The sequence below is a fragment of the Lepisma saccharinum genome, chromosome 29 (assembly GCF_977018435.1).
Source record: "Lepisma saccharinum chromosome 29, izLepSacc3.1, whole genome shotgun sequence".
In the NCBI taxonomy this organism is placed as follows: domain Eukaryota; kingdom Metazoa; phylum Arthropoda; class Insecta; order Zygentoma; family Lepismatidae; genus Lepisma; species Lepisma saccharinum.
The window spans coordinates 20,439,965-20,466,160 of NC_139257.1; the positions used below are offsets into that span (position 1 = coordinate 20,439,965).

The following is a 26,196-nucleotide window of genomic DNA, read 5'->3' on the forward strand; positions in this document are numbered from 1 at the left end:
GGTTCTATTAATGGGATATATGAACAGGTGCATGCCACGGGACAGCATCTTTTGTCCTAAAAATAAAAAAATGGTGCATTCAATGATATACTTAATGCATTTCTATAAACTCTTGTGTGTAGAGTTAGGATGGGCCTGCATGAAAGATCTGTATCCTTGTGAAAGGATGGTAAATTATGTTACGTTGTCATTTAGAACTAGCAAGAGATTGATTTTGGCTGGAAGCTTAAGTGTGTGTTTTCTCTGCAGCCCCAGAGTCTGATGTTCCCAGGCCTTCATCCGATGGCAATGATGTCGACGGTCGGCATGGGCTTCACGCGAGGATCGGGGTTCCCTGGCCTCTATGGATCAGGTCCAGCTCCTTATCCATCCATGTATCCATCTAACATACCCTCTCAGACTACCTCCCAGCAAGCAGGGGACTCCCAGGTGAGTGATGTAAGCTCATTTTTCATTCATTACAATTTATTATAGTCTTTTCTTTATACACTTACGTTCAGGAAGAAATTAAACAGGGTGGTTATAAATTGAGTGCATTTGATACGTGAATTTGAAAGTAACACTACCAGTCAGTCATGAAAGTTAAGGAATTACGCTTGTGATAAAAATTTTTTGCTATCTCAAGGACTGATTGATTTAGTTTCTTTTACTTCACTTTTCTGCTCCTTTGGCTAATTGAGAAGATGAGAATGAAGGGTGGTAAGATAAGATGGATGAAGGGACAATGAAGCTCGATTCACATTTACGCTCGAGTAACGCTCAGATCACTCTCCCCTCACGGTGCTGTCAAATATTGTTGAATGATTTTTAAATAGAAGCATTCACACCCAGCGGTCTGGTCAAGGTTTGCTTCGATCATGCTCATCTTGCACTTCACGATCAGGTGGAAAGAATATTTGACTAGAGCGTGAGGGGTCAGTGCTTGACTTTTCCGAAGCTTGATTGTTGATGTGAACGTGTGTAACACTCAACCCACGGTTCAGTAGCAGTCTTCAGCCCGTTGCAGAGTAACCCAGTTTTGTGCATCGCAGATTAGCGGGCTGAAGTCAAAGACCTATTGAAACACAAAGGCGAGTATAGATAAAATTGATTGATGGTGACATTGCACAAAAAAATCCCAAACTATTTTCCTCTCAATTCTGTTCGTAAAACGTTTGTCAAAATATGCGATTTCATAAACCCGAGTAAAGAGAGATTTAAGGAAAAAAAAAAAAACATTTTAAAACCCAGTGGGTTTTTCATTAACTTTGGTATTTCAATGATTTCTGAAATGAAGGAATGTCATAGAGGTGTATCCTAATGAAGATTGCATTTTAGATTCTTAGAATGTGAACATGACTGTCATTATAACTAGAGATTAATTTTGCTATCTAAAATGCACAACACTTCTAATATTGAAATGAAGTAGAACGAAATATCATAGCTCAGTACACCAATACAAACGTTCAATCTTTATTAAGAAATTACATAGGCCTATATTAAGCTGTAGATTCTGCAGATACTTTAGACAAAAGATTCCAATATGTATGTTGAACAGCAACGTATTTATGTTTGCTCAATATTTAATACATTCGTTACTGCAGTTTGTATACCAAATAGCATAGAATTACATGGTTACTACAATCACGCAACTATTACGTTCTATGTAGCAGCATATTTCGTGGGGGGGATCTACGATCTGGAAATACTATCTATGCTATCGCTATTTTATTATGCTTGTGACTGAAGTTAATAGAACACACCTGCAATTGATCTCTTGATGCTTCTGACAAAAGTTGTAATGTATCCATTATTGCAACATCTGCTAATATCAATTGAAACATTCAAATTTGCTAGGCACAGAGGTAACCAGGAAATCATAAGAGAATAAAGGATAAAAACTAAATATAACTATGATTTAGCAGTTTGTTGTGGTCTGCTAGTTAGTGTGCCGGCCAGTGATGTGCAGTGGGTAGGTTGAGCGGCAATTACAAATGCAAATTATATTACATGTATTCACGTTTTATTGATAAAAGCTCGACAAAAACCGATTAAACCCACCTGGGCCCAGGTGTTTTGTTTTTTAAATATTTTTTTTTTCGAGCCCTGGAAAGAACTGACCAAAGCAACCAAATTACAATTATAGCCAATGAAAAAAAAGCAATAGGGAACTAACCACAAATATGATCCATGAGCACTAGTTGTAATGACCTTTTTACATGAATTAAAATCCTTAAATCAAAAAGCTATCCTAATGGTCATATTTTTCCGGACAACAACATTGTAATTTGTGTGTGTGTGTGCAAAGGGAAAGGATGTTTATCTGTCACGTGTTTCCGATAAATGGTCAACAATGTCGATATGAAACATTGAGGCCGAAAATGTTCATGCCAAACCTAAGACCGACAAAGTAGTGTTTACCACTGTTGACATTTACAGTTTTGCAAATAAACGTTTGCAGATTTCAAACCTAAAGTATATAAATAAACATTATTATATTTTAATAGCCGACCTCCGTGGTAAGTGATCCAGGGTTCGAATCCCAGCATGGGTGTTGGTGAGTGTGCATTCATCAATTTTATGATATCATCAGTCATATACTTATCTTTGCAATTAGCCAAAAGTGGAACAGAAAGCGAAGTAAAATAAACTAAATCAATCAATCCGTGGCCGACGCCAGATGCCCCGAATTCGAATCCCAGCCTGTTTGTGACATATGACAATGCATCCTCATCCTCGCAATTAGTCAAAACTGGCAGAAAAGCGAAGTAAATCAACCAATTCTCACTTTCGCAATTCTCTTTCTTCTTTTCATGATGAAAGTTGTGCGAATTACTCACAATTTTAATATAAATATATTAATAACTTACGTTTAGCGAGTATCTATGGAGCTTCTGCGACGTTTCGGGACGCAACTGCTCCCTTCCTCCACATCGATGTGGTTATGATTTATACATAACTGAAACGTGAGCAACCTGAGGAAGGGAGCAGTTGCATCCCGAAACGTCGCAGAAGTTCCATAGATACTCGCTAAACGTAAGTTATTAATATATTTTCTTCTAATTAATGCCAGTGCTGTAACAGACAAGTCCGTCATTGAAAATCTCTTAAACATTGTACTTAGCACAATCGGCAGACTTTTTATACAGAAAAATCTGTGATCTCTGTGAAGAAACCAACACCAGACTCACGTTGATTGTACCTTGACCGGAGTGAAGCTTGACCGCTAGTGTGAATACCCCCTGACGGTGAGCGTAGATGTGAATCAAGCCTCACAAGCATATAGGGACAACAACATGAGCCCCAAATATTATACTGGCTGTGCATCCAGACACCAGTGTCTTGCTAGTCTGTCAAATAAAGTCCTGGATGCAATAATAGGTTAAATACAGCTTCAGTTTTACAACCTATGTCAGAAAAGTTCCAGGACTGAGCTCTTAAAAAATAATTTATTCAACTTAGGAACTAATGGTCCTAGGTTTTGTCAAAAGTAATCCCCTCAGCTATCTATACACAGCTGCCACCGTTTCTGGAGGTTTCTGGAAGCAAGCAGGGAAAGCTTCATCTAGGATGCTTCTCAGCACATCTGTCACAAAACTGTTTGGATTGCTACCAATATCTTCATGACGCTTCCCTTTCAGCGGTGTTTGCACACGGGGAGACAAAAATAATCACACGATAACTGGTCGGGTAAATATGGGGGATGTGGTAGAGCAGAGATACTATGCCTGACCAGATATTCCTGGACTGATAAAGCAGTATGTGGCCTTGCATTGTCGTGCAATAAGAACCACTGCCCAGATGCCCACAAATCAGGACGGTGCCGCAGAATTGCTTGACACAAAATGTTTCAGAACGTCAATATAAAGGTTTTTGTTTATTGTTTGTCCTTCAGGCCGATATTCATGGTGCACCAAACCTTTAGCATGAAAAAAATGAGATAAACATCATCTTGCATTGAATCTCTGCCCTTCCGAAACCTTTTGTGCCATTGAAAGGTATGGCTTCTTGATAATGCCTTGTCATCAAATGCTTGCTGTATCATATTCTATGTTTCACTAGCGGTTTCCCAGCTTAACACAAAACTTAATGTTAACTCTGCTCGAAATGCACGTCCATCATGACACTTGTCTAAAGTCGCTCCGGCTAGAGTTTGGACTTGAGGAAACCCCGACTTTTCGTCTCCAGTTGTGCTAGCGTGAAGGGGGGAAAAGCGGTGTTGCCAAACGTCTGAGTCTGATTTTTTTTGGCCAGTCATACAGGACATCTTTTCCTGTCAACATGCACCCTTCGCTCGCTCGCATTTCAGGCAGAGGCATTGAGGTGGAGACCCACGCATTTACTTGCTGCATGGCGATGAGCTGAAAACTTGAAATTATTGCGGAAGGTCAGAATTCTTTTTAGTGTATCGTGGAACATGTTCGTATGAATTACATCTCACTGCAATCAAGATTTAGGGTCCAGTTACTTGTGGTGGCATATTTAGTTTCGCTCCCCAGTTAAAATTGCACGTAGAGTTCAGATTACTCAATATTATCCATCCTTTGTAGTTTATATAATTTCATTGTTGTCTACACAGCGATAACAAATAGTGAATTGTAAATTGATTGGACGTGAACGAACATTATGTGTTTTACTGATATCCTCACAAAAGTAACTATAACATGTTTAGTAAGATCCTGAAATGTAGGTTGAATTCAGAATTTACGTGATATAGAATGGGTGGTCGGTCGGCTTCAGTTCCCTCCCGAAATGTTGAAAAATTCAAAAGTTTCAACTAAAAACATAAAAATGACGTTATAACACTAGATATATTACATGTTCTTCATAATCGAATATTCCATTTATGTAGTATTATTTAACAAAAGTAGTAAGGAATGTAAATTTTGCTCAAAATACTTTTCCAAAGGAGAAGGCGTTAATAGCTTCACATTTCTTATAAATCGAACAAAAACACACACATACAAATATCAATCATTATGGAAATATGAAACGTACCTTATTTGTTCTCAAGGGGATATACTCCAGTCTTCCATCATTTCGACGAAATTGTATTGATCAGTTTCCTCATCTTCATCTTCGTCTCTGCCAAGACTTACTACAAGTTTGTCCACATTTTCCTCACATTTTCCACACCTTAACCACGTGTCATTTATTACTTTTCTCATGTTGGACGGCTTTCTTCCAGTCATCTATGGACACATTGACAAGAGCTTCCTGTGTGAGAATTGTCACCTTATTGATTTTAAAAGTTTGGTTTTTTCTGGCCACATGTCCCTTCACTTGCGCCCAAATGAGTTTGATTGCATTAAAGTGGCAATGATAGGGTGGCAGTCTTAACACTTGACTTCTTTTCCCAAGCTCATCCACGTAATTTTGCGGGAACCGTGGCTTGTTTATGTTAACAACCTCGATCAGTTCCGCTTTCTTCAATTCGTGGGAAGCCGGGATGTCATGGCGCAAAAGCCACTGAATAATTTCATCTTTTTTTGTGGCCATCGTTGGGGGTTTATCTATTTGCACCGTATGGTATGGAGCATTATCCATCACAATGACACATGCCTTACTAAGTTAGGGATGAGTGATTCCTCGAACCACTTGAAAAACCAAGCGTGGTCCATGTCTTCGTGATAATCGCCAGATTTCTTATATCTGAATAATATAGAATTTGGAATGAACCCCTCGCAAGTGCCAGCATGACACAAAATCAGTCTTTCCCCTTTTTCTGTAGGAGCTGGCATCGTGCCTTTCATGGTGTCGTCAGTCCACCTTCGCTGGGCCAAATGGCCTGCATTAACCCAGGTTTCATCCACCCACACAATGTCTTCGAAATTTATCTTTCGCACTGCCCTCAAGAAACGACATCGGGAGGCAACGATGTCTTCCCTCTCCATTAAAATAGTTCGTCCGGTGTACTTCCCCCAGCGAAACCCTAAGTTATCCAGCACCACCCCCAGTGAAGTTTTACCACCACTGAACAACTCCTTCTCTCTTAGCGATTTCACTAGTTTCCCAAGGGTAGGGCACTCTTTCCTGGCGTAATACCAGTAAATATGCTGCCGGATTGCATCCTCCTGAAACATGGCCAGTTTGGTGACAGGTTTGTCCCGTGGTCGTTCCTTACATGGAGTGGACATTCTGGCTGCCACGTCGGTCTCCGTTAAGTGGGACTTTTCCTTCCCGATGGACATCACGGGCATTCTGCTAATTCCCAGAGCCGCTGCTGTTCTCCCAATCACTTTTTTAAACGGAAGCAAAGGGTCATTATTTTCTTTTTCAAAATAATCTCTTACTGCACATACTAATCCATGGGTCGGGCTACGCAGAGGAATACCACACCCGACAACTTTTTTTTCTTCCAATTTTGCCGGTGTATTTGCGATAGGTTCATCCATTGTAATTCAATATAAAAATCGGATACAAAAAAAAAAAAGCACAAACAAACCGCACACTAACCCCGAACTTTTGCTGAAAGCCAATTGGTTCAGCGGTTCACATGACCCTCCCTGACTTTCAAGAGAAAAGACAAAAATAGAATTTCCAAGTTCATTCTTTGGGCGGAAGCATTTTGACTTCAATTAAATGCGCCAACCAGCCAAACAGTGGGCTGCTAAGCACAGCCCTGCCACCTAGTGTGTTTACATGGAAACGCTTCCAAGGTCAATTCTATTCAGAACACTGATCAGGTGACTGAATAACACCCATTTCTTGTGTTGAATATCGCAGATAAAGAATAAAAGAAACCAGTCCTGGAACTTGTCTGACAAAGGTTGTATATTAATTAAATATTTTTCTTAATTGCTAATTTCCAACTTGGCTAAGTATGGGTCAAATGAATGAATATAGGTTAAGAAATATATTAAGAAAGTCAAGAATTTTGGATTTGTTATTTTGGAAGACACCCTACCCTGTTGAAGCAAATTTCTTTTTGTTGCAAATGATGAGCAACAGTAAGAATTTCTATCAATGTCAACTGAATACCCATGGTGCCATGGTGACAAGGTTGGGAACCTCAGTACCACAACGGCTACCTTAAAGTTATACGAGTGCTTTGGTTTCATGGAACCAAATTTGCAGTGACTTCAGATGTTTTAGCTTAGAATACAAGCGTAATCCTTCTTGTAAGGACTCCATAAAAAGTTGGTATCAGCAGATACAGGAAGTGTCAAAACACATGAAAGGTGTGGCAGACCAGCAGTCTTGAAAGATAATGTGGATCAAGGGAGACACATTTTATGATTACCCTGGGCAAATCAGCTCGTCACGCCTGTTGTAAATAAAACTGTTGAAGATGGTGTATTAAAGACGACAAACTATATATATGGATACTTACTTTTTTATTCATCCTTGAAATGTGCGTAATAATTTATAATCACCCTGTAGTTTAGAAATTAATATTCAAAGTAACCATTCAACATTAATTTGCTAGTTGTAGCATGTAGCGAGATTCTAAACATTATTTTCCAGTTTTTTGCATTACTCCTTGTTTGTTCTGCAGCTGTTTACATGATGCTGCTTCAGATTTTTAAAATTTATTTTGTTCTGAGAATGAATGGTCTAGTAGTGTGAAATTTGTTTCCAATGAGGGAAACCTTAGTAGTTTTAAAACTTGGTCAGTAAAGTATCTGTGACTGCCATTTGATTTTTTAAAATTGTATTTTAAGATATGCATGATGAATTTATGTAAGATGACAAATGGTTCATTTCATTTAGGATAGCACATTTTTCATTTTCATAACCATATCTATAAAGTAGTCCAGTTAATGAAATGATTTCTTTAAAATTAACTTTAAGCTTGCTTATCCTGGATCGCATATTGTTAACAGCATAGCCTAGTAATCAAGGGATTCCAGGTTCAATACCCAGTGGCTCAATTTCCACTTTGAACTGTAGGTCCAGTCCCGATTAGCCTTCCTGTGCATAAAGTGGACTTAAAAATCAAACTGATGAAGAGAAATTGGAATTTCTGTAACCTTGCATCCATTGTGATTTGGTAGATACCATTTTTTTTGGTCTTCACAAACAAAACATTCTACAACATTCTGAAGGTCGAAGTTGATTAAGAAAAGGTAGTGTTAACAAAAAGTACAAAAATATGTGTTTATATGCACAGAAATCTGTGATAGGCTCCAAACCTGAAATGGTGATAGGCTCCAAACCTGAAATGAATTTGAAAAAAATAAAGCGTATATATATTTTACCAGGGGGATAAAAGGCAAAATTCTGCTCCTAAATGCACGGCCATGTTGGAACACAACCCTTGTGTTCAGAGGTTTAAGGGAATGAAAGATCTCGTAGTATTGGTCTTTGCAATCCACGTGATCCACACAGTGTGCGGGAACCAGCGACTTTTGTCCCACTCTCGCCTTCAGTTTCCCATTTGTGGCACCAGCGCAATTCTGCCCATCTGCCTATTTTCATGGCTGTGCATTTAGTTATCACAGTGAGCTGGAAAATCTTAATCTCCGTAGTTTTGAAAAAAATCTCTACAGCTCAAATTTTACCAGAGGTGGTTGGTTGTACTTGGTTTGATTCTCTTTCAGAAGGTAAGAATATACATGCATACTTCCTAGTGCACTCAAGTAGAGCCTCATCTACAATACTATCCATTGTGCCACAGCTCTTTAAAAGTTAATGTTGACTAACATTTGTAAAGTCTGGGTATCGTATAACCTATGCAAAAATATGCAATTTTTATTACTTATTTACCAAAAATAAATATGCACAGCTATTGTTGATTGGTGGTGATGAAATATTTATTGACTATGCTCAGCAACATATTAATGTATAGGTATTGCTGGGAATACTAGGGGTAAGGCATCTGCTTAACATTGTTGTGTATTCAGTTTTCCATTGTTGTATATTCTATTTAGATACATTGCAGTATCTGTCCGTATTTTGTAACATTTGCCACAGTGTATTGCTTGTGTAGTTCTCTTAATCCTTATCAGTGCCTCCCCGATGGCGCAGTGGTTGCGTCGTTGCCTTGTAATCAAGGGGTCCCAGGTTCGATACCCGGTGGGGGCACATAGTGGTTCGGATCCCACTTTAAACTGTAGGTCCAGTCCCGATTAGCCTTGCTGTGCATAAAGTGGACTTAAAACACCAATTCAATCAATCATTCTTAATCGTTACCAGTTATTGTAGTGATTTGCATTGGCTAAGTCGAAACTCCATATCAAGGATAACTAACATTTTTACATTCACAGTCATATACAGTGGAACTCCGATTTTACATTTTCCCACATTTGACATTCAAGCTTGATGGTCCCAACATAATAAAATGTTACAAAATTTTCCTAGCTATTACATTTTTGTTCATTTGAAGTTTTTTTCAGCTTGGTACCCCGGAAAACGTAAAATCGAAGTTCCACTGTAGTGTTATTGTTCTTTGAATTTTGAATTTTCAATTATGATCAATAAATTACACTTAACTCTGTGGAAAAGGATTCACAATTTTGGTCTGACAATTGCTTCACAATATAGTTTTGTGTGTGAACTAGGAGAGAGTTTCGTAGAAATATCCGTACCTGCGTTAACACTAATATTTTTCATGCCATTAGGGTAACAAGACAACTAACTCCAGTACATATTCAACCTAAATATTTCCTCCTTGCGTACACACTCTACCTTAAGGTGTAGAGCCCCTATCCTTGCAGGTGTGATTGGTTGGTTCTAACCGACATGAATTGTATTTGCAGGAAACCACATTCCTCTACATCCCAAATAATGCAGTAGGTGCCATCATTGGAACCAAGGGTACACACATAAGGAACATCATCCGATTTTCAGGAGCATCCGTTAAAATAGCAGCATTAGAACAGGACAAACCGACAGACCAGCAAACCGAGAGAAAAGTTACAATTGTAGGAAGCCCTGAAGCTCAGTGGAAGGTAAAGAGCATGCCTAGTGTTTGCATGTTATTCTTGCATGCAGAAAAGTTAATATTTTTGGCTGGTTACTCGGTTACTGAAATTCAATACCCTCTTTCCCTCTTTTTATCCTTGCTACTTTAGTTATTCTAAATAAAATTGTGCAGAAGTAGGTATCGGGAAAAGTTTTTAAGACTCATGTGTTACAGTATTTGCCCCTTGTCCAGCTCATTTGTAAATTTAAAGTTCTACAATGTTTTGTTTCTGTGAACAAGCATCTATTTCAATCCATTAAGCTCCATATCATTTCTTCAACAAATTTATAATTTTGTAGCACTTGTTTGATACACTTAAAAAGCAATAGCACTTGATTTCCTCTATTAATATTATTCTTGCAACACGTCCATTGTTCCAGATTGTCTTGGAACAAAAGTTATTTACCTTCTTTTACGTTGAACATAATTTAGCATGAACAGAAAACTTTCCACTGTTCGTTTCAATGTAATATTATATATACACACTATAGTATATTCCTTATAGTAAGCATGTTATTTGTTCATGAACATCATATTGTGATGACCTATAAGATGACTTTAAAATTATGTTGGATTCTAAGTGTGTGTGTGTGTGTCTTAGTTAAAACCTTCTTGCACTCATGTTCGTTCATGTACACTTCTTTCACGTAAAATGGCACTCTTCATAGAGTTGAACAGTTCAAATATGTGAAACTTTATCTGAACAGAAGGGTACATTAAAGGCCCTTGTGTATGTAAAAGTAAAGCATTTTGTTTGAGCCACAGGATTTTTCCAGAATAAACTGTAAAATTATATCCTATACTGAGATACATCTGTATATCCCAGAAGGGTGCAAATAACCTCTGTGGTGATGCACATATAATAATTTTAATCAGTCCTTCTGTTTGTAAAATTTACCGATAACAATATTCTACCAATTCAATATAAAATTACAAACGGTTGTTGAAGAATCTTAATGGTTCATTCATCTCCTTAATAAATGTGTTTAGCAGATGACTGCAATGCCAAAGGAGCGGCATATTTAGACATTTGCTGCTCTAAAATGTATAGAATTGAGATTATGGTTGTAGCAAAATGCCAGAGTGTTGCACTAAATTATAAGATATTTGTATATATATATCAGTAATCTTACCACTATACTTAGTCTTACCATAAATACTGTCACAAAGTTTTAAGTAAATTGACACAAAATGCTGAGAGATATTTTAATATCCTAATAACATTACTGAAATGGATGCATGACAAATCAAAATCACAAATCATTATTCAAAATGGCCACGCTTAGCACGCACACATTCCGTAAGTCTTTGTGGCCATGCATCAATTGAATTACGCAATACATTGACTGGAAAATGAGCAACTGCCTTCAGAAGAGACTGCTTTAAACTTTCAATATTGGGATGTCTCTTCTTACAAGCCATCTCCTGAAGCTTGGACCACAATTTGTAGTCCAAAGGGTATAGGTCCGGACTTGCAGAAGGACAATCCGAAGTGGAAATTAAGTCTGGTACATTTGCCTCCAGCCACTGCTGTGTTGTTCGGGCCCCATATGTTGGGCCTGAATCCTGCTAGAAGCTCCAGTTCTGACCATGGAAGAGAGTGTTGTTGACATTCTTGACTAGTCTCGCAAGCACTGTCTGCTGGTACACTTTGGCTGATGTTTTTACCCCCTTTTTCACAGAAATGGAGCGTGCCCTCATGTGTGCGTGCTAAGGGTGGTCATTATGAATATTGATTTGTGATTTTGATTTGTCATGCATCCATTTCAGTAATGTTATTAGGATATTAAAATATATCTCAGCATTTTGTGTCAATTTACTTAAAACTTTGTGACAGTATTTATGGTAAGACTAGGTGCATGTATCGACTGATACCAGTATAGTATTGATTAATCTGTCCCATCCCTAGTACAAGTCTTACCAGGAGACCACTTTGTACTTTTAGCAAGGTGGAACTTCGATAAAGAGCATGTAATGCAGAGAACGTTTATTTTGCATCATTGTGACTAGGCAGTATTTTTTAGTGTAAAGTAGAATCGCTCATACTTTTATTTTGTTGCAGGCGCAGTACCTGATATTCGAGAAGATGCGGGAGGAAGGCTTCGTAGCAGGGAGTGAGGACGTGAGACTCACGGTAGAAATCCTCGTACCATCTAGCCAGGTCGGGCGCATCATAGGGAAGGGTGGTCAGAATGTGAGGGAGCTGCAGCGCGTCACAGGAAGCATCATCAAGTTGCCTGAGCAGGGAGCTGCGGCAGGTGAAGAAACTACAGTCCACATAATAGGTCCATTCTATTCAGTCCAAGTAAGTGCTCGATTTTCATGTTATTCTGGAGAATTAACATGTAAATTTTGCTTAGAGCAGATTTTCTCGTAACCAAGCCCACTGTTGAGAAAGGTGGAATAAAAATGGTTTTTCATTCTCACCAACACTTAAGTTTTCATAATTTTGGTTATAGAAAAATAATTAAAGTGCATTGCACCGAGACTGGTGGTCCGATCAACAGCCTCTGCCACATAGAAGATACAGGATTTCTGAATGGGAATAAGTTCCATTTTTTTTTATCTTGAAGCAGCTTGTTGATTGACATATTTTCATTATTTATTTTGAATAATGTTAAGTGGATTGATTCTCTTCAATATAAAGTCTTGAGTTTTTGTTTTGAGTTCCTTTATGCACAGGGGTTAATTTAGATGGGACCTTATTCAATACTTAGTTTCTGATCAGAAGCACTATGTGCCTCCACCAGGTATCAAACCCACGACTCCTTGATTATAAGGTACCAATATGTTATAAGAGAGGCAAATTTCAAGTTTGGTTTGACATTTAAAACTTGCTTAGTATCATGTTAAAGTAACACATAATGGTCTGAAGATTTATTTTTAAAATTATTTAAAATTGTTCGGAAATGTCCGCTGTTGGGTCCTGGTAGCTCAGTTGTTAGGGTGTCAGACTCCCATGTGAGAGACCAAGGTTCGATCCTTGGTGGGGGAGAATCTGGATTTTTTCCTCCTGTTCAAGTGGCTCCGGTGCCCACCCAACATCTGGTACCTGAAGGAAACTGGTGGGTAAAGGCAGCCAGAGGCATGGTGCTGATCACACCCCCTCATGTCGAGGTGCAAAGCACAGAGGAGCACTTTACTTTTTAATGAAAATGTCCACTAATTTGTCAAAATCAGTAGGAACCATGGTAGATTTTATTGTGTAGTAAATGTAAATTTTAAATCAAATTTGAGATAATATTCACCATTATAACTGAGTTGATATTTATAAATACAGTGCAACCTCGATTTTACATTTTCCAGGGAACCAAGTTGAAAGAACTTAAAACGCAGGAAAATGTAAAATCCGGGAAAACTTTCTAGCATTGGGACCATGAACATTGAATGTACATATAATGCAAGAAAATTCAAAACTGGGGGAACTTGAAATTTATGTTCCACTTTGTTTCGTTGCACCAGTGTTTTGCTTCAAATATACAATGATTTACATTGGAAAATCGAAATCAATGTAATTTAATTAAGAAATTAATTCTTTCAACACAATGTTGGTGCAAAATTAAATATTTTTTTGGTCTAACAGCTAGTGTTGTGAAGGGACCACATTTTTTTGTAGCTACCAGGGTGCATATTTATATGCATTAAAATTGTAGGAAGCCCTCCTTACATTGTATATTAGAGCTATGTCACCCCACCAATACTTCCGTGCTGTGCCCCTTCCCGTTTGTCTTTTTCCTTTTGTTCCTTAGTCCCTTGTCTGCTTGTGCCACCGCACATACCAGCTGAAGAGAGAAAAACATCCGTAACAAGCCAGTATGTGCCTGACAAAGCTACCAGACAGGTGGTGAAATTAATTATGGAAAAAAAAATATGCAGAAAAATGCGCTATATGTGGATTACAATTGACATTCTACAAATTTTTGCCTGCATAAAAAAATCTCGCCCTAATTAGTTGAGCAGGGTGGCGACACCTGTGAAAAGTCAGGGAATTTGAGGAGTCAAAAAAAAGTCAGGGAATTTTGTCTTGATTGACTTTTTTTAATTTTAAAGGTCGTTATGAATTTCTGCACGGGAACAGGAAATCTTGTTGCTAAGTTTTGACATCAATTTTTAGGCCCCTTTTATGCACAACACACCACGGCATCAGAAAACCGGGGAACAGCATTTGTCGGATGAATATTTTAGGCTCCGTTGATACATAAGATTTTTGTCTAATATCGCCACTCACTACAACATGCGATAGAATATGCTGCCGGAATTTTTATTTCGCTTGTGGCTCACTTAACCTTACTTAATGCAGGTAGCAATGCATATGGAGGTGTTCTTTCATCATCCTGGCGTAATACTGGTTTTGCACAAGCTAACATACGTTTACAATGACATCGCACTATTCTTAGATATCAAAAAGAATCCAACAAAACTGGATGTATATTGAATAATAATCATGAAAAAGTGAAACATAAATCTGCATTGGTAAAAGTTATAAATATTTGGCAAGTGCCTGCTCCCAATCTCAGATTTTCTACAACATTCATATTGCAATGAAATGAACGCTCCCCTCTGATCTGCCTGTTCAAACTCGTGAGAGATGGTCTTAATCTGTCACCGAATGAAGTTAATGTCCAATATTATGAAATAAAATACTAATAAATACGTAAATATTTTAGTATCATAATTACTCGTCATTCAATCCTAAAAGCATATCACTTTCTTCAATAATTGACGTTTCTCTGCCAACCCTGCAAAATTTTCACTTCTACTTTTCATCTACTGATTTATACAAGGGGTGCCCAGAAAGTAAGTTCCAATTAGTAGGGACCTTGATTTTTCACAATCACGAAAACCGTGAAAAATGTTAATTGCTGCGAAGTAGTGTTGATCAATGTGCAGTGATGTCTCGCCCGTTTGAAATATCGAAATAACGTGAACTTGGCATAAAATGTGAATTGTTGAGTGGTTTTTAAAAATGGCCTTAAACAATGAAAGATTGTGTGAAATCTAACATTCTTGTTTTTCTAAGCTTAAAGAAACAAACTGTGCTGCATTTGTGTACATAGAATGTGCAAGCTTTCCAACATTTTATTGAAGAGAAAATATAATGCATGTTATACATGGAATAATTCCGACAGCCACATTAAATCATGTATTTCCCACGATTTTTTCAACTTCTATCAGAACAATTTGCATCACAGAGCAAAGTGGCAGGGTTCTAACAGGAGATTGTGTGCATATCTACAGTCACACTGCAGCCTCATCTTCAGTATTTGTAACGCGAGAAGTGTTTTGAATTACCGAGCTAAGTGGTGCGGTTGGCGGAGATCGAGTACTCGCCTATTTCTACAGGGAAGTCGTAACATCGGCATTTGTCGAGTGAGAAATATCAGAGCTCAGTCGTTAGGGCATCTGATTACCATGCAAGAGACCTGGATTCGATCCCCAGCAGGGGAGAACAAGGATCTTTTCCACCTGTTCAAGCAGTTCCGGTGCCCACCCAGCGTTGTATCAAGTGGGTACCTGGAGGAGAAACCTGGCGGTAAAGGTGACCAGGGGTAAGGTGCTGATCACATCACCCCCCACCTTCGGACGTGATCAAGAAAGAGTGGAGCCATAACTCCATACCCACTATACGCCTTCATGCCATGGTGCAAAGCACTTCCTCAAAAATCAGTTCAAACATATCAAACTGTCATGAAAATAGGTAGACCATGTGACCTAAAATGTAAAATAATAGTTTAAAAGCACAATGGAAGTATGAAGTATCTAAAATTAAAACTCGAATTTTGGGAAACGTAACACTAAAAAGTCAAAAAAGATAATGCCAATTTTTGGTACCATAATATATCGATATCTGTCACGTGAGATTGATTGATTTTAAACTTTTGGGTGCGTGGCCACTTATGGTCATTTTGCATCCTGCAGTATATACGGGAAAAATTTCCTTATCTAAAACCCTTACCTTTAAATTAATGAGTGGTTATGGAAAACAACTTTCCCAAATTAACTTCAAGGTATCAAACTCTCACGAAGAGGTGTGGGCTATGTGACTTACAATTTGAAACAGTAGTTTTAAAAAAAAATCCATGAAGGTATAATTTCAGGTATTTGCCAGAAAATGCGCTAAAATGAAAATATGAATTTTGGGAAAAATAACTTCGAATAGAAAAATTTTAAAAATTACACCAATTTGAAAAAAAAATAAGTTAAGGTTCCTACTGATTAGGCATAAATAAAACAAAAATATCAGTAGTAATTTATTGCATTAGTATCAGTTACTCCTAATCTAATTTTCAGCACAATCACCACTTGTTATTCTGGCATTTGTTGTAGCAAGCATGGCCGTATTTAGAGGGGGGGTTTCTAGGGTTCAACACCCCCCCCCCCTCCCCGAAACTTGTGACATGTTGGATTAATGGAAGTTCAGAAACCAAAATCTGTAACAAATTTTCAATTTTTTTTTTTCCGAAGCATCACAAAAATAAATGGAGACAATGTTGAAACGATCGAGCTAGAATTTTCATACATTTGGAATTCTGAAACTTGAGTGAAACAGGATTTATTCTCGGAATCTTGGCCCACCCGCGACCCCTCCATTATCACTTCTGCTGTCATCTTTCCAGTTTTTCCAGGATCTCCAGTTTTGTAGCGCATTACGTTCGCGATTGAGGTTACAATCCATGCACCAGGCTAAGTTTTTAAAAAGAATAACTGGTTCCACACTTTTCAAAATTCCAAAAAATTAATTTTAAAGTCAAACAACAAAAACTTTATGACAAAAATTTCCATCGAACTTTTAAAGCTTTTCTCTTGAAGGTATCTAAAGTTTAATGACGAAGTATAATAATTGTGCATTTCAGTACACACTGTATGAAACTTAAAAAAAAAAAAAAGAAACTTGTGCTGGATATTCACTCATCTGCTGGATTGAGTAAGCCCCCTCAAGGATATAACAATAATATAATAATAATAATAATTATTAGTATTATTATTATGGAATATAATTGTTTTATTATGAAATTTTAATTATTATTGTACAATTATTGTTATTTCTATTATTCAAATTTCTGGCGACGCCCATGGGAACAATTATGAATGAACCCCCCCTGAAATTTTTTCCTGCCTACGGCCATGGTAGCAAGGCACAAAATTTTATATGTCCAAGGCATATGTGTCTGACAGCAAAGACTGAAACTATCTCTACTGCAGTGTAGCCGTCAAATCCTTGTCCTGCCAGAAACCTCTTCAGCTGAACAGAGATGGAAAGGCGGCACATGCAAGGCCAGGGCTCTACAGGGAGTGGTCCAAGATCTCTCACTTGAAATGATTCAGAGAGCCCACGTGTACTCAGCTGTATGGGGTCGTGTACCGATTAGCCTTCCGTGAATTGTCTACACCATCGTCTGACCATAGTATTGCTCACGCTGTCCGGTCTGGACACCTCACAGAATTGCTGGTGGCTCTATCAGAATCTGAGCGTGCAAAAATCTGATTGCTGCACTACCCTGCAGTTGGTGGGAGACTGTATGAGAGCAGGGGCGCCGACTTGTCAAAATTATTGGGGGTGCTCTGATCACTGAAATAAATGAATGAATGACTCCCTCCCTCCCTTTTTTAAAAATAAAAATCACGTCTTCGTAGAGCAGTTTTTAAGCAGCTATTATATTCCTCATGCAAATAAAATGTAACTGGAAAAACGTTTAGAAAATGTTTCAAAGTTTTCTTATGTCTGCTCATTTGTTTTTTAGATAACAATTAACATTTTTATTGAAAAGTATGTATTTACATTAAGAGACCAACCTAATAGTTTTATGCCGGCCTCGGTAGCCGAGCGTGTTGGGTGGTCGACTCAACTCTCTTTGATCCAGAGATCTCGGGTTCGAGTCCCGGCGAGGGCGTGGGTGTGTTTTAATGTCCGCAACAGACATGTGATGGGTTGCAAATAACAGTGTTGACGTACCCATAAAATAACTAATATTTACAATATTTAACAGTTTTATTTAATTATTTACATAAATGCTAACACAAATCGCAGGAAAATAGTTTTTCTTTTTTGTTCTTGCTACAATATTTTACTTTTTAAATTTAATTTTGCAATAATAAAAAAAATAGCATGTACACTAAGATGTAAAGTGACATACACAATAAAAACATATGAACATGATTTTAAAATAAAGCAAAAGTTGCTCTACGCAGTGGTTTTTTTTTTATGGACTCATTAACGAGCGGTCTCAGGTCCAAATTATCAAGCACAGTTTGATGTATGTGGAGTACCGCTAAGCTGCTTAGTCTCTTCTGCCTCATTGTAGATCTCAAATATGTCTAGTTGGCGAATAGCACTGAATGACCTTTCGGCTGTGGCTGTCGTCACTGGCACAGTGCGGAGGACCATTATGAATTTGGCAACTTCAGGCAGAAGCTCCTGGAGGGTGCTGTTTTCCAAAAGAAACTTCCTTATGTCATGAATGGTAGTTAGAACCACTTTCTTCTGTTGGCGATATCACCAAGCATGGACATGTGTAAGGAAAGCCTATCGGCATCCAAATCTTGGCGAAAGAATTCTCGCGTTTGCTCAAAGTTTGTTGTGCAACGGTTCACAGCTGAGATGCATTCTTTCTCTACGGCTGTTACTTTTTGTAGTCCTGTATAGATTCATGTCCTTGTTTAACACATGATTTTGCTGTCACACACATCAGCGTATATTGATTTATAATACTATTTTGGAGTGTAGAACTTGTGATGTTTGGCAGCATCAGGATTTTCAAATCTCTTAGGGACGTGACGTTGCCGGGCCAATTCTGGCTCATCAACGAGGCTTGGTTTGCCCTCTCTGCATTTCAGCCAGAACTGCTCAAAACACATTCGCTTTTGTTTAAAGATGTCAGCCAAGTATTTGTTTTGATTCCACTTCTGTAGCACCAATGCATGGAAACTGAATTTTACAGTTTACCTCTTCTATTGGACCCTCACATGTCAGTAGAGGGAGAGAAAGAAAAATGTCTTGAAGTGAAGCATTGTCTCCAGGTATCCAGCACATTTTGATGCTGCGTCAGTAGAATCTTCAGAAAATTTCTCAAGAAAATTGAAGGTTTTCATAGTTCCTTAAGATCTGTTGCATACTGGAGGCTCTCAACGTCCGCCGACGAGGGCAAAGTGGTCGCAGTCCAGTATGGCCAGCCTTCTCATTCACTCAATAATATTCCTAAATATTTGCATTCTTTTAGGGGATTCCCAAACAGTCCTTAACAAGTTGTTGGCTAAATTCATTATGTCTCTGATTAATATATGTATAATAGTAAATAATAATTACAGACTTACGGTCTCCAGCCACTAGTTCCGCGTACGGGTGCCATTGGACCTTTTTTTCTGGACGCCCCTCGTATATGAACTTTCAGAAGGTGTTATCAACAGTGTTTTCCTGTTTTAATATTTGATTAGCTAAATCAGACATCTATACAAAGCAATTCTATAAATTGCTTGCGTTAAATTTCTAATACCTACATACCCTTTTCGTCAGCAATAATGGAATAACTGCATGTTGTCAGTTTCACAGTACTTCAGTTGGATATACTGTACTGAAGCAGAAATCCCATTGATAATGTAAGGAAATATGACACTTTCTTTTGTACAATTCAGTTGTTTCACTTAACCTTTAAGTTGTTTGCTTTACAGAGAAAAGAGAAGTAGCTTTATACATAAAAAAAAAAAGTCCACACTCACTGTTCTTGCAAGCAGAGGGTTCCAAACCTCAGTGGAAATATCAACATATAATACCGAGAATGGCTAAGGAGATTGATAGTCAAATATTTTATTTAAAATTTCCATTTGCAACAAAACATTGATTTAGTTTAGTTTTGTAATTGTCCTGGAAAACCTGGAAAAGTCAGGGAATTTCATTTCTGCTTGTTTGTAGCCACCCTGTTGAGGATTACTCTGATCCTGAACTGATATTTTCCAATACCAAACCCACTAGTATCAGCTCTGCTTTTTTGTACGAGGTTTGGGTCATAAGTCATGGCAACTTTTTTTTTCAAATGCGGAACTGCTACAAAATTTGAAATGTACAAATTGAAGGGGACAGTGTGTGAGCAGTGCAGAATGTGTGAAGAACTCGGATGATGTGCAGTCAACTGACACTTCCGGATTGTAAGAAACCAATTTACTTTCAGTGGATTTGCTTCAACCCAAAGGTGTCTTTGACTACACCAGATGTAGGATAGGGAAGCAGCAAAGACACTGCATAGTGCTACATGCAGTTTACATTAGCATTACAGGAACAAAAGAGGTGCACACTATGGTAGGCCATTATTTGCCACAGCTCCCACCAGTTTTCTGTGGAATTCTCTGGCATTTTTCCCTGAAGAACTGCTTTTAGATGCCTGAACAGTGTTCACACTGGGCGACTGTGGTTGACTCAACCATGACTTACCACTCCCCTCTGTACGATAACCGTTCATCACTCTGCCTAGTGATGTATTCACATAATATAGTGCCATGTGATCATATTGTAGTGCCACCATTCAACTTTGATGGTTGCCATGACTTATGCCCCAACCCTCGTATGTTCTGCCTTTGAACCCAAAATGTTGATTCTGATGTAGAAATAGCTTATTTTCATGCATGCCTGGCGCAAAAAAAGAATCTGTAGCATCTGGAGTTAACCGTTTTTCCATTGCTTTACAGTCCGCTCAGAGACGCATCAGGGCAATGGTATTGCAGGCCCAGAACACAGGAGGACGAGGGCGCAGTAGTCAGGGCCGCCGTGACCCGCAGTAGGTTTGGCCCCTTCTGCCATATTCGACATATATACCTCACCCCACACCAAACCAAAGAGAGGAAAGAACATCTATTTTGATTTATACTTCACCAGGCGGACGATGATAACAGCTGGAAAACCTTGTTACTACAGAAATGAAGGGAAGTGAAACTTCATTTTTTTTAAAGAGTTATATATATATATATGTTATATATATATATAAAGCACTATGTTGCTTTTGTATGGTTATTCAGGGATATTTTTTTAAAAGTGATCTTATAACTTTTGTCATCAGGACCGTGGGTGTGTCCTGTGTGAACTTTGAAAACGTGGTGTGATAACTTGTGCCACAAACAGAGTATACTGGATCCTAGTGATAGGACTACAACCATTCTCCCCTGTTGTTTCCGAGTCCACTTTCTTTAAGTTGGGCTCGAGGTATAGATTATATATATATAAATATATACGTATAAAAAGTCCACCATGAGTACAGTCAGTGAAAAAATAATAAGTCGGGTGTTTTATGAGATGTATATGCAGTCTAGTGACCTCGTAAAGATCAGTGATAAGACTTTGAGGTCACTTGGAGGTATTAATTGTAAGGAAAAAAAGGTTAGCATGTCAGGGCTGAAATGGATTAACCTTTTCAGGCTCTGTTATTTAGTTAGTACAAAAGTTAAATTACAATTTTAAGGACCATTGTTGTTGGAAATATATCGTGGTCTTTTTTGTACACAAAGTTATAAAAAGTTTATTTTTGATACATTGTTGGGATAAAATCTTTTTTGTTAGACTTTAAAAAAAATACGAATAAGCATAGCATTTTTTGCTGTGGGAAAATGGAGAAAAAATAAGCAATCGAACAGTGAGCATAAGCTGCACATTTCAAGATCAGAAGATAAAATGACAGATTCAGCCCATGTGCAAGCAGACACAGCCTCACATTTCAATTTTTTTGGTTCATGATTTAAGTTGGAATTGGACTTTTTAGACCCTTCAAAGAATCTATAACTCGAACAAGAGTAAAGAAGAAACCTCCAAAAGCTGATTAGCTAGATAACTGTACAATGCTTTTCTTACATACCTACTGATATTGTAAAACAAGGTGGATGCCGACGAAGCTGCTAAATATGTATAAAAAAAAAACCAGGGGACACTTTACACATTCTATGACCACTCTGTATATTCACAAGACATTCTAGACCATGGATCGTACCTTCTTCACGGGGAGAAGCTTACCTGACAGACTAGAAGAATCCAGAAACAATGGGACTCGGATGCGAAAAGAAATTTTTCCATTTCAATCACGTACTAACACAATTTTTAAAACTGCTCAATATCTAAACCATACTAAGATGAGAAAAACATTAAATTCTGACAGTGCGAGTGAAGCAGTTTTATGGCTTAGGGTATTGTTAAAAGAGATTTACCTGCATCGGATCCTTACATCACTGCTGTTGTCAAATACCTTTATGATTTCTATGCCAAAATTGGTTAATTGCTAAGCGCACTGCTTCTTGGCACCATGCGTCATTTCCTATACTCCACGGGAGGTCATGCGCTATCTTCCAATCCTCCGTACGTGTATATAAGACATATATATACATAATTCACATTTAAATATAAATATATAAAAACTATATGCATGTGTAAATAAATATAAAGTGTTATGGACAGTATTTTGTTTTTATTTTCACTCAGGATTTGTTTAACATCTCAGGATTATATATATATAAATATATTTAAAAAAAAACTGTCGGTCCCACTTCACCTGACCATCTAGCTGGACTGTAGGATATGATGCATGGCCTTTTTCATTTTTTTTTTTTTTTAGTGGTAGGTTAACACTAAAATGTTGTTATCAGAGTAAAGGATTTTATGTGGCTTGTAAATTTGCTAGTGTGGAAGCAAAGACGGTTGCTTTCCTAATGTTGTTAAGTTGTTCTTTTTTTATATATATAAATAGTTCCAAGGAGCAGTGTTCTTTGAGTTTGTCCAAGAGTGTGCTCCGCGTTGCTCTTACGACGGTGAGCACAGTGTTGAAATGCCGTTCCGGGCATTTTTTTGGAGGGGATGTGGCTTAGAATTACTCAATGTTTGAAAAGAAGCTACCTACCCTCCCCCACCCAAGCCCACTACCTCATATATACTTGTTGTTCTTTTGTTGAACAGGAAAAAGGGGAAATTGTTTAGTCTTCAAACTAAAAGAAAGCTGTATGTTCAAAATGACTAAAAACTTAAAGCTAGCCTCGCATCCATATAATTTCTTGCAGTGACGCCCTCGGCTTGGCTCAGAGGCTATGGTCTTTTCATGGCATACAGTAAACCATTTTTTTCCTTGTAAAAATAACCAAGAACTCGCTGGTAACATTTTGTTGACATGCTGCAGTTGCGACACGTACGTGTCTTTTTTTTTTTTTGGACTGTGAAGAAGTACTGTCTAAACGAATTAAGTGCTGTCCTTTTCAGTTATTACTTTCCAGTGAAGGAAGTTTTTTGCAGTGAAAGTTTCCAAGCCAGTCGTTTGTTTAGTTCCTGGTGTCATTTAATCCATTAATAGATTCAGTAAATATTCTTGCACTAGTGCTAAGGAAGTGTGAATGATTTTTTTCTGTAGTAGAATTGTAAGAAAAAAAAAAGGATTCAGGTTGGTGTCATAACAGGTGTTCTTAACTGTACAAATTATACTCAGGTATTTTTTGAGAAGAACAATAACCTTTTTATTGTGGCAGACAAAATTTACATTATTACTTTTTTTTTAAAGTCATTGTTTGGTAGCATTGAACGATGGATCAACATGCGAAGGTGCTCATATATATATAGATACTATATATATAAAAATATTTCATTCTGTTATGATGCTAACCCTCACATCTAACAATCTTGTTGGTATTAGGTCATTGGTATGCTTTGTGAGTACACTATAAAGAAATACTGGAAAAATGTATATTGTAAAGCCACACTAGTTATACTGGATTTCCGAATGCATAAGGGTGTTTTTTTTTGTCCAGTTATGATTTTTCACTTCTATTTTTAGAATGTAATTACAAATAAGTACCTACCTGCTACTGCTTTTTTCTGAGAACAAATCTAGGCTATATGTAAAGTTACATACGACTTTGAGACTTCTGGTTTTGTTTTCTTCTATAATTTTTCATAATTGTTAAAGTTTTTTCTTGCATAATAACCATTTTTTGTCAGTTACGAAGAACGGGGCAGGTAGGGAGTGCATTAGTGTTCAGCCCAGATAAATTTAAATAGAAAGGGACGAGGGAACATAACCTTTAGCAATTTATGCATAATAGTGTGGGAAAATTCATATGCAAAGTTGTAGCTGCTGCTGTAAATTTGCCTACTCTAGATTTACAGGTTTGACAGTGTTTTTTTTTCTTTCCTTTTTCATGTATGTTCAAACACTGAAAACAGGAGAGAGTGATGCAAGCATGATGCAAAAAATTGAATTTTTATGGTTTACAAGAAAATTATTAAGGTATTGATTGCTGTTTTAATTTATTTTATGAAAGATTTATTAGTTTTTGTATAAAAGAAAGGGTAATAGATTTAATGTTTTTCCAATCTTGACAATCTATGCTGCAGGTAATCTCTCCTGTTGATGTTCCCTCCTCCTGAACCATGTGAGGAATTTCCATATTGTCGAATGCAGTGAGCCAAGCCACTCGGGTCGAGGTAGAGGAGTGCCGTCTCTTCTCTGGTTGATTTGCTAATAGATAAGTTGTCCGACATGGGACGTACTTCGTGACTATCCTTCCCAACCAAGTTCCTGCATTTTTACCCCCTCGTGTATATTTTGTCCCCCATGTCGCCGCACTCCGCTACCTCTGCCATGTTGAGTGGTGCAGTGCCCCAATTCAGTGTTGCCAGTTATTTCCGATAATGATTACAGTATGTTTGCAACTACCTCAGGTATCACAGTTCGTAAAAAAAAAAAATTTGGTCAATGTTTGATGAATTACAGTGTTAGTTCTGTCTGATATACCACAGCAGTGTTGAAGTTATTGTAAAGGCAGCAAATGTATGCAGTCGAGAGTTTTGTTGTAGGAGTTGATTTTTTCGAAACTGTGCATGTAAAGACGAAGTAATCTGTTTAGGTTGAGGTGAACACAATTGACTGCGAACAAGCAACACTTTAGTGGGAGTAAAAAAAAAAAGTTCAGTTTTGCAATTTTGTTCACCTCGATGACCTGCAACTTTCCATACATTGTTCCTGCCGTACCCCTTCCTTGCTCCTTCCGTGTTTGTTTTGAGGCAGTTTGCACCGCTACACACATGATTTTCCTCACATCCAATCAGCCCTTATCCATGGTAGTCGTGTTGGAGAAGCCTGTGGCTCAGTGCCAGAAGCAGAATTCAGTTTGCCAGTCTGTTAGCCTCACCACGGGGCATCAGAAAGACACACAAACAGATGGAGAGCCCTGGGCAAGGCTAGACTTAGCTGCACATGGCACTCGGTTACAAAACGATCAGCTCATGATACATTGTAACACATGATGGTCCAAGCATGCATTCTCCTTTTTCTACCATGAAATTAAATTATTCTAGTTAAATGAATATGTGTGTTATTTATGAATTTACCTTACTGAGACCTTATTTACTTGAAGTACTTCTCACCAAAGCAGAGCTTATAAATTAGGGCTCGGCCGATAAAAAAAATATAACATTTTGAAACACTGCCGATAACTCTTCATTCCCATCTGATAGATTTTTTAAAATTGTATTAATTAAGTCATTCAAAATATTGATTAAATATTAGTGCAATTATTCCACTCTATTTTAGGGATGGCCACTAAATCTGGATTTCAAATTATCCTATATTCATTCAGATGCAACGGATAATGAGATAATCTGAATATCCAGATAGAACAGATTGATGAAGGATTTGTAGAAAATCCGTGGTGAAATATGAAAATGATGAATAAAAGAATATTTGGATATTTGAAATCCAGATAGAAAATTATTCCGATATCTGGATTTGGCCATCCCTACTTTATTTGTATGCATTAATTTATCATATATTTTTCTTTAAATAATTCAAAAATTATACCTGAACTTATGTAATCACTAGAGGCACATATTTTTGGTAAATAAAAAAGCAAAATTTCGGTACAAAAACGGAGTCAATTTCGGGTTCAAAAGCGGTAAATAAAATGAAATATCGGTGTTATAGCGGTGAAAAATTGGATGAAAAGTGGTATATAAAAATACATTTTGGTTTTAAAATTGTGAATATAATCCTAAATTTGATTTAAACACTACACTTATTCCGCAGAATTAACATTTCATTTCTAATAGCACATTTATGTAGCTATAAGAGTATTAAGTTTATTTCTGTGTAAAGGAGTTCATCTTTGCTTCTCCAATATTAGCAGCAGAATTAAACAATTTTCCGGGAATTGCATAACTCTCAGGATAATTCAGACCTAAAAAGGTGTCGCGTCGATGAATAAACCCTGAATTTCGTGTTTAAGAGTTAATTTCGCTTTTTGCAGTTCATTTCGCATTATTTCGTGACAAAACATGGTCACAAAATGCATCTCACACC

The 26,196-nt window shown here is 37.6% G+C and overlaps 1 protein-coding gene across 3 annotated transcripts in view; it reads left to right on the forward strand.

Annotated features, from left to right (window-relative positions):
- Imp (IGF-II mRNA-binding protein) overlaps positions 1–25,205 on the forward strand; it is a 256,323-nt gene extending 231,118 nt beyond the window's left edge. For 2 of the 3 annotated variants that reach the window (XM_083114768.1, XM_083114770.1), the window contains 4 exons: positions 250–438; positions 9,681–9,872; positions 11,949–12,191; positions 20,564–25,205. In XM_083114768.1, the coding sequence (XP_082970894.1) occupies positions 250–438; positions 9,681–9,872; positions 11,949–12,191; positions 20,564–20,656 (717 nt within the window). In that variant the 3' untranslated portion in view covers positions 20,657–25,205. The remainder of the gene's footprint in view (positions 1–249; positions 439–9,680; positions 9,873–11,948; positions 12,192–20,563) is intronic. The other variant, XM_083114769.1, reaches the window with a different exon arrangement.
- Positions 25,206–26,196: the final 991 nt, after the last annotated feature.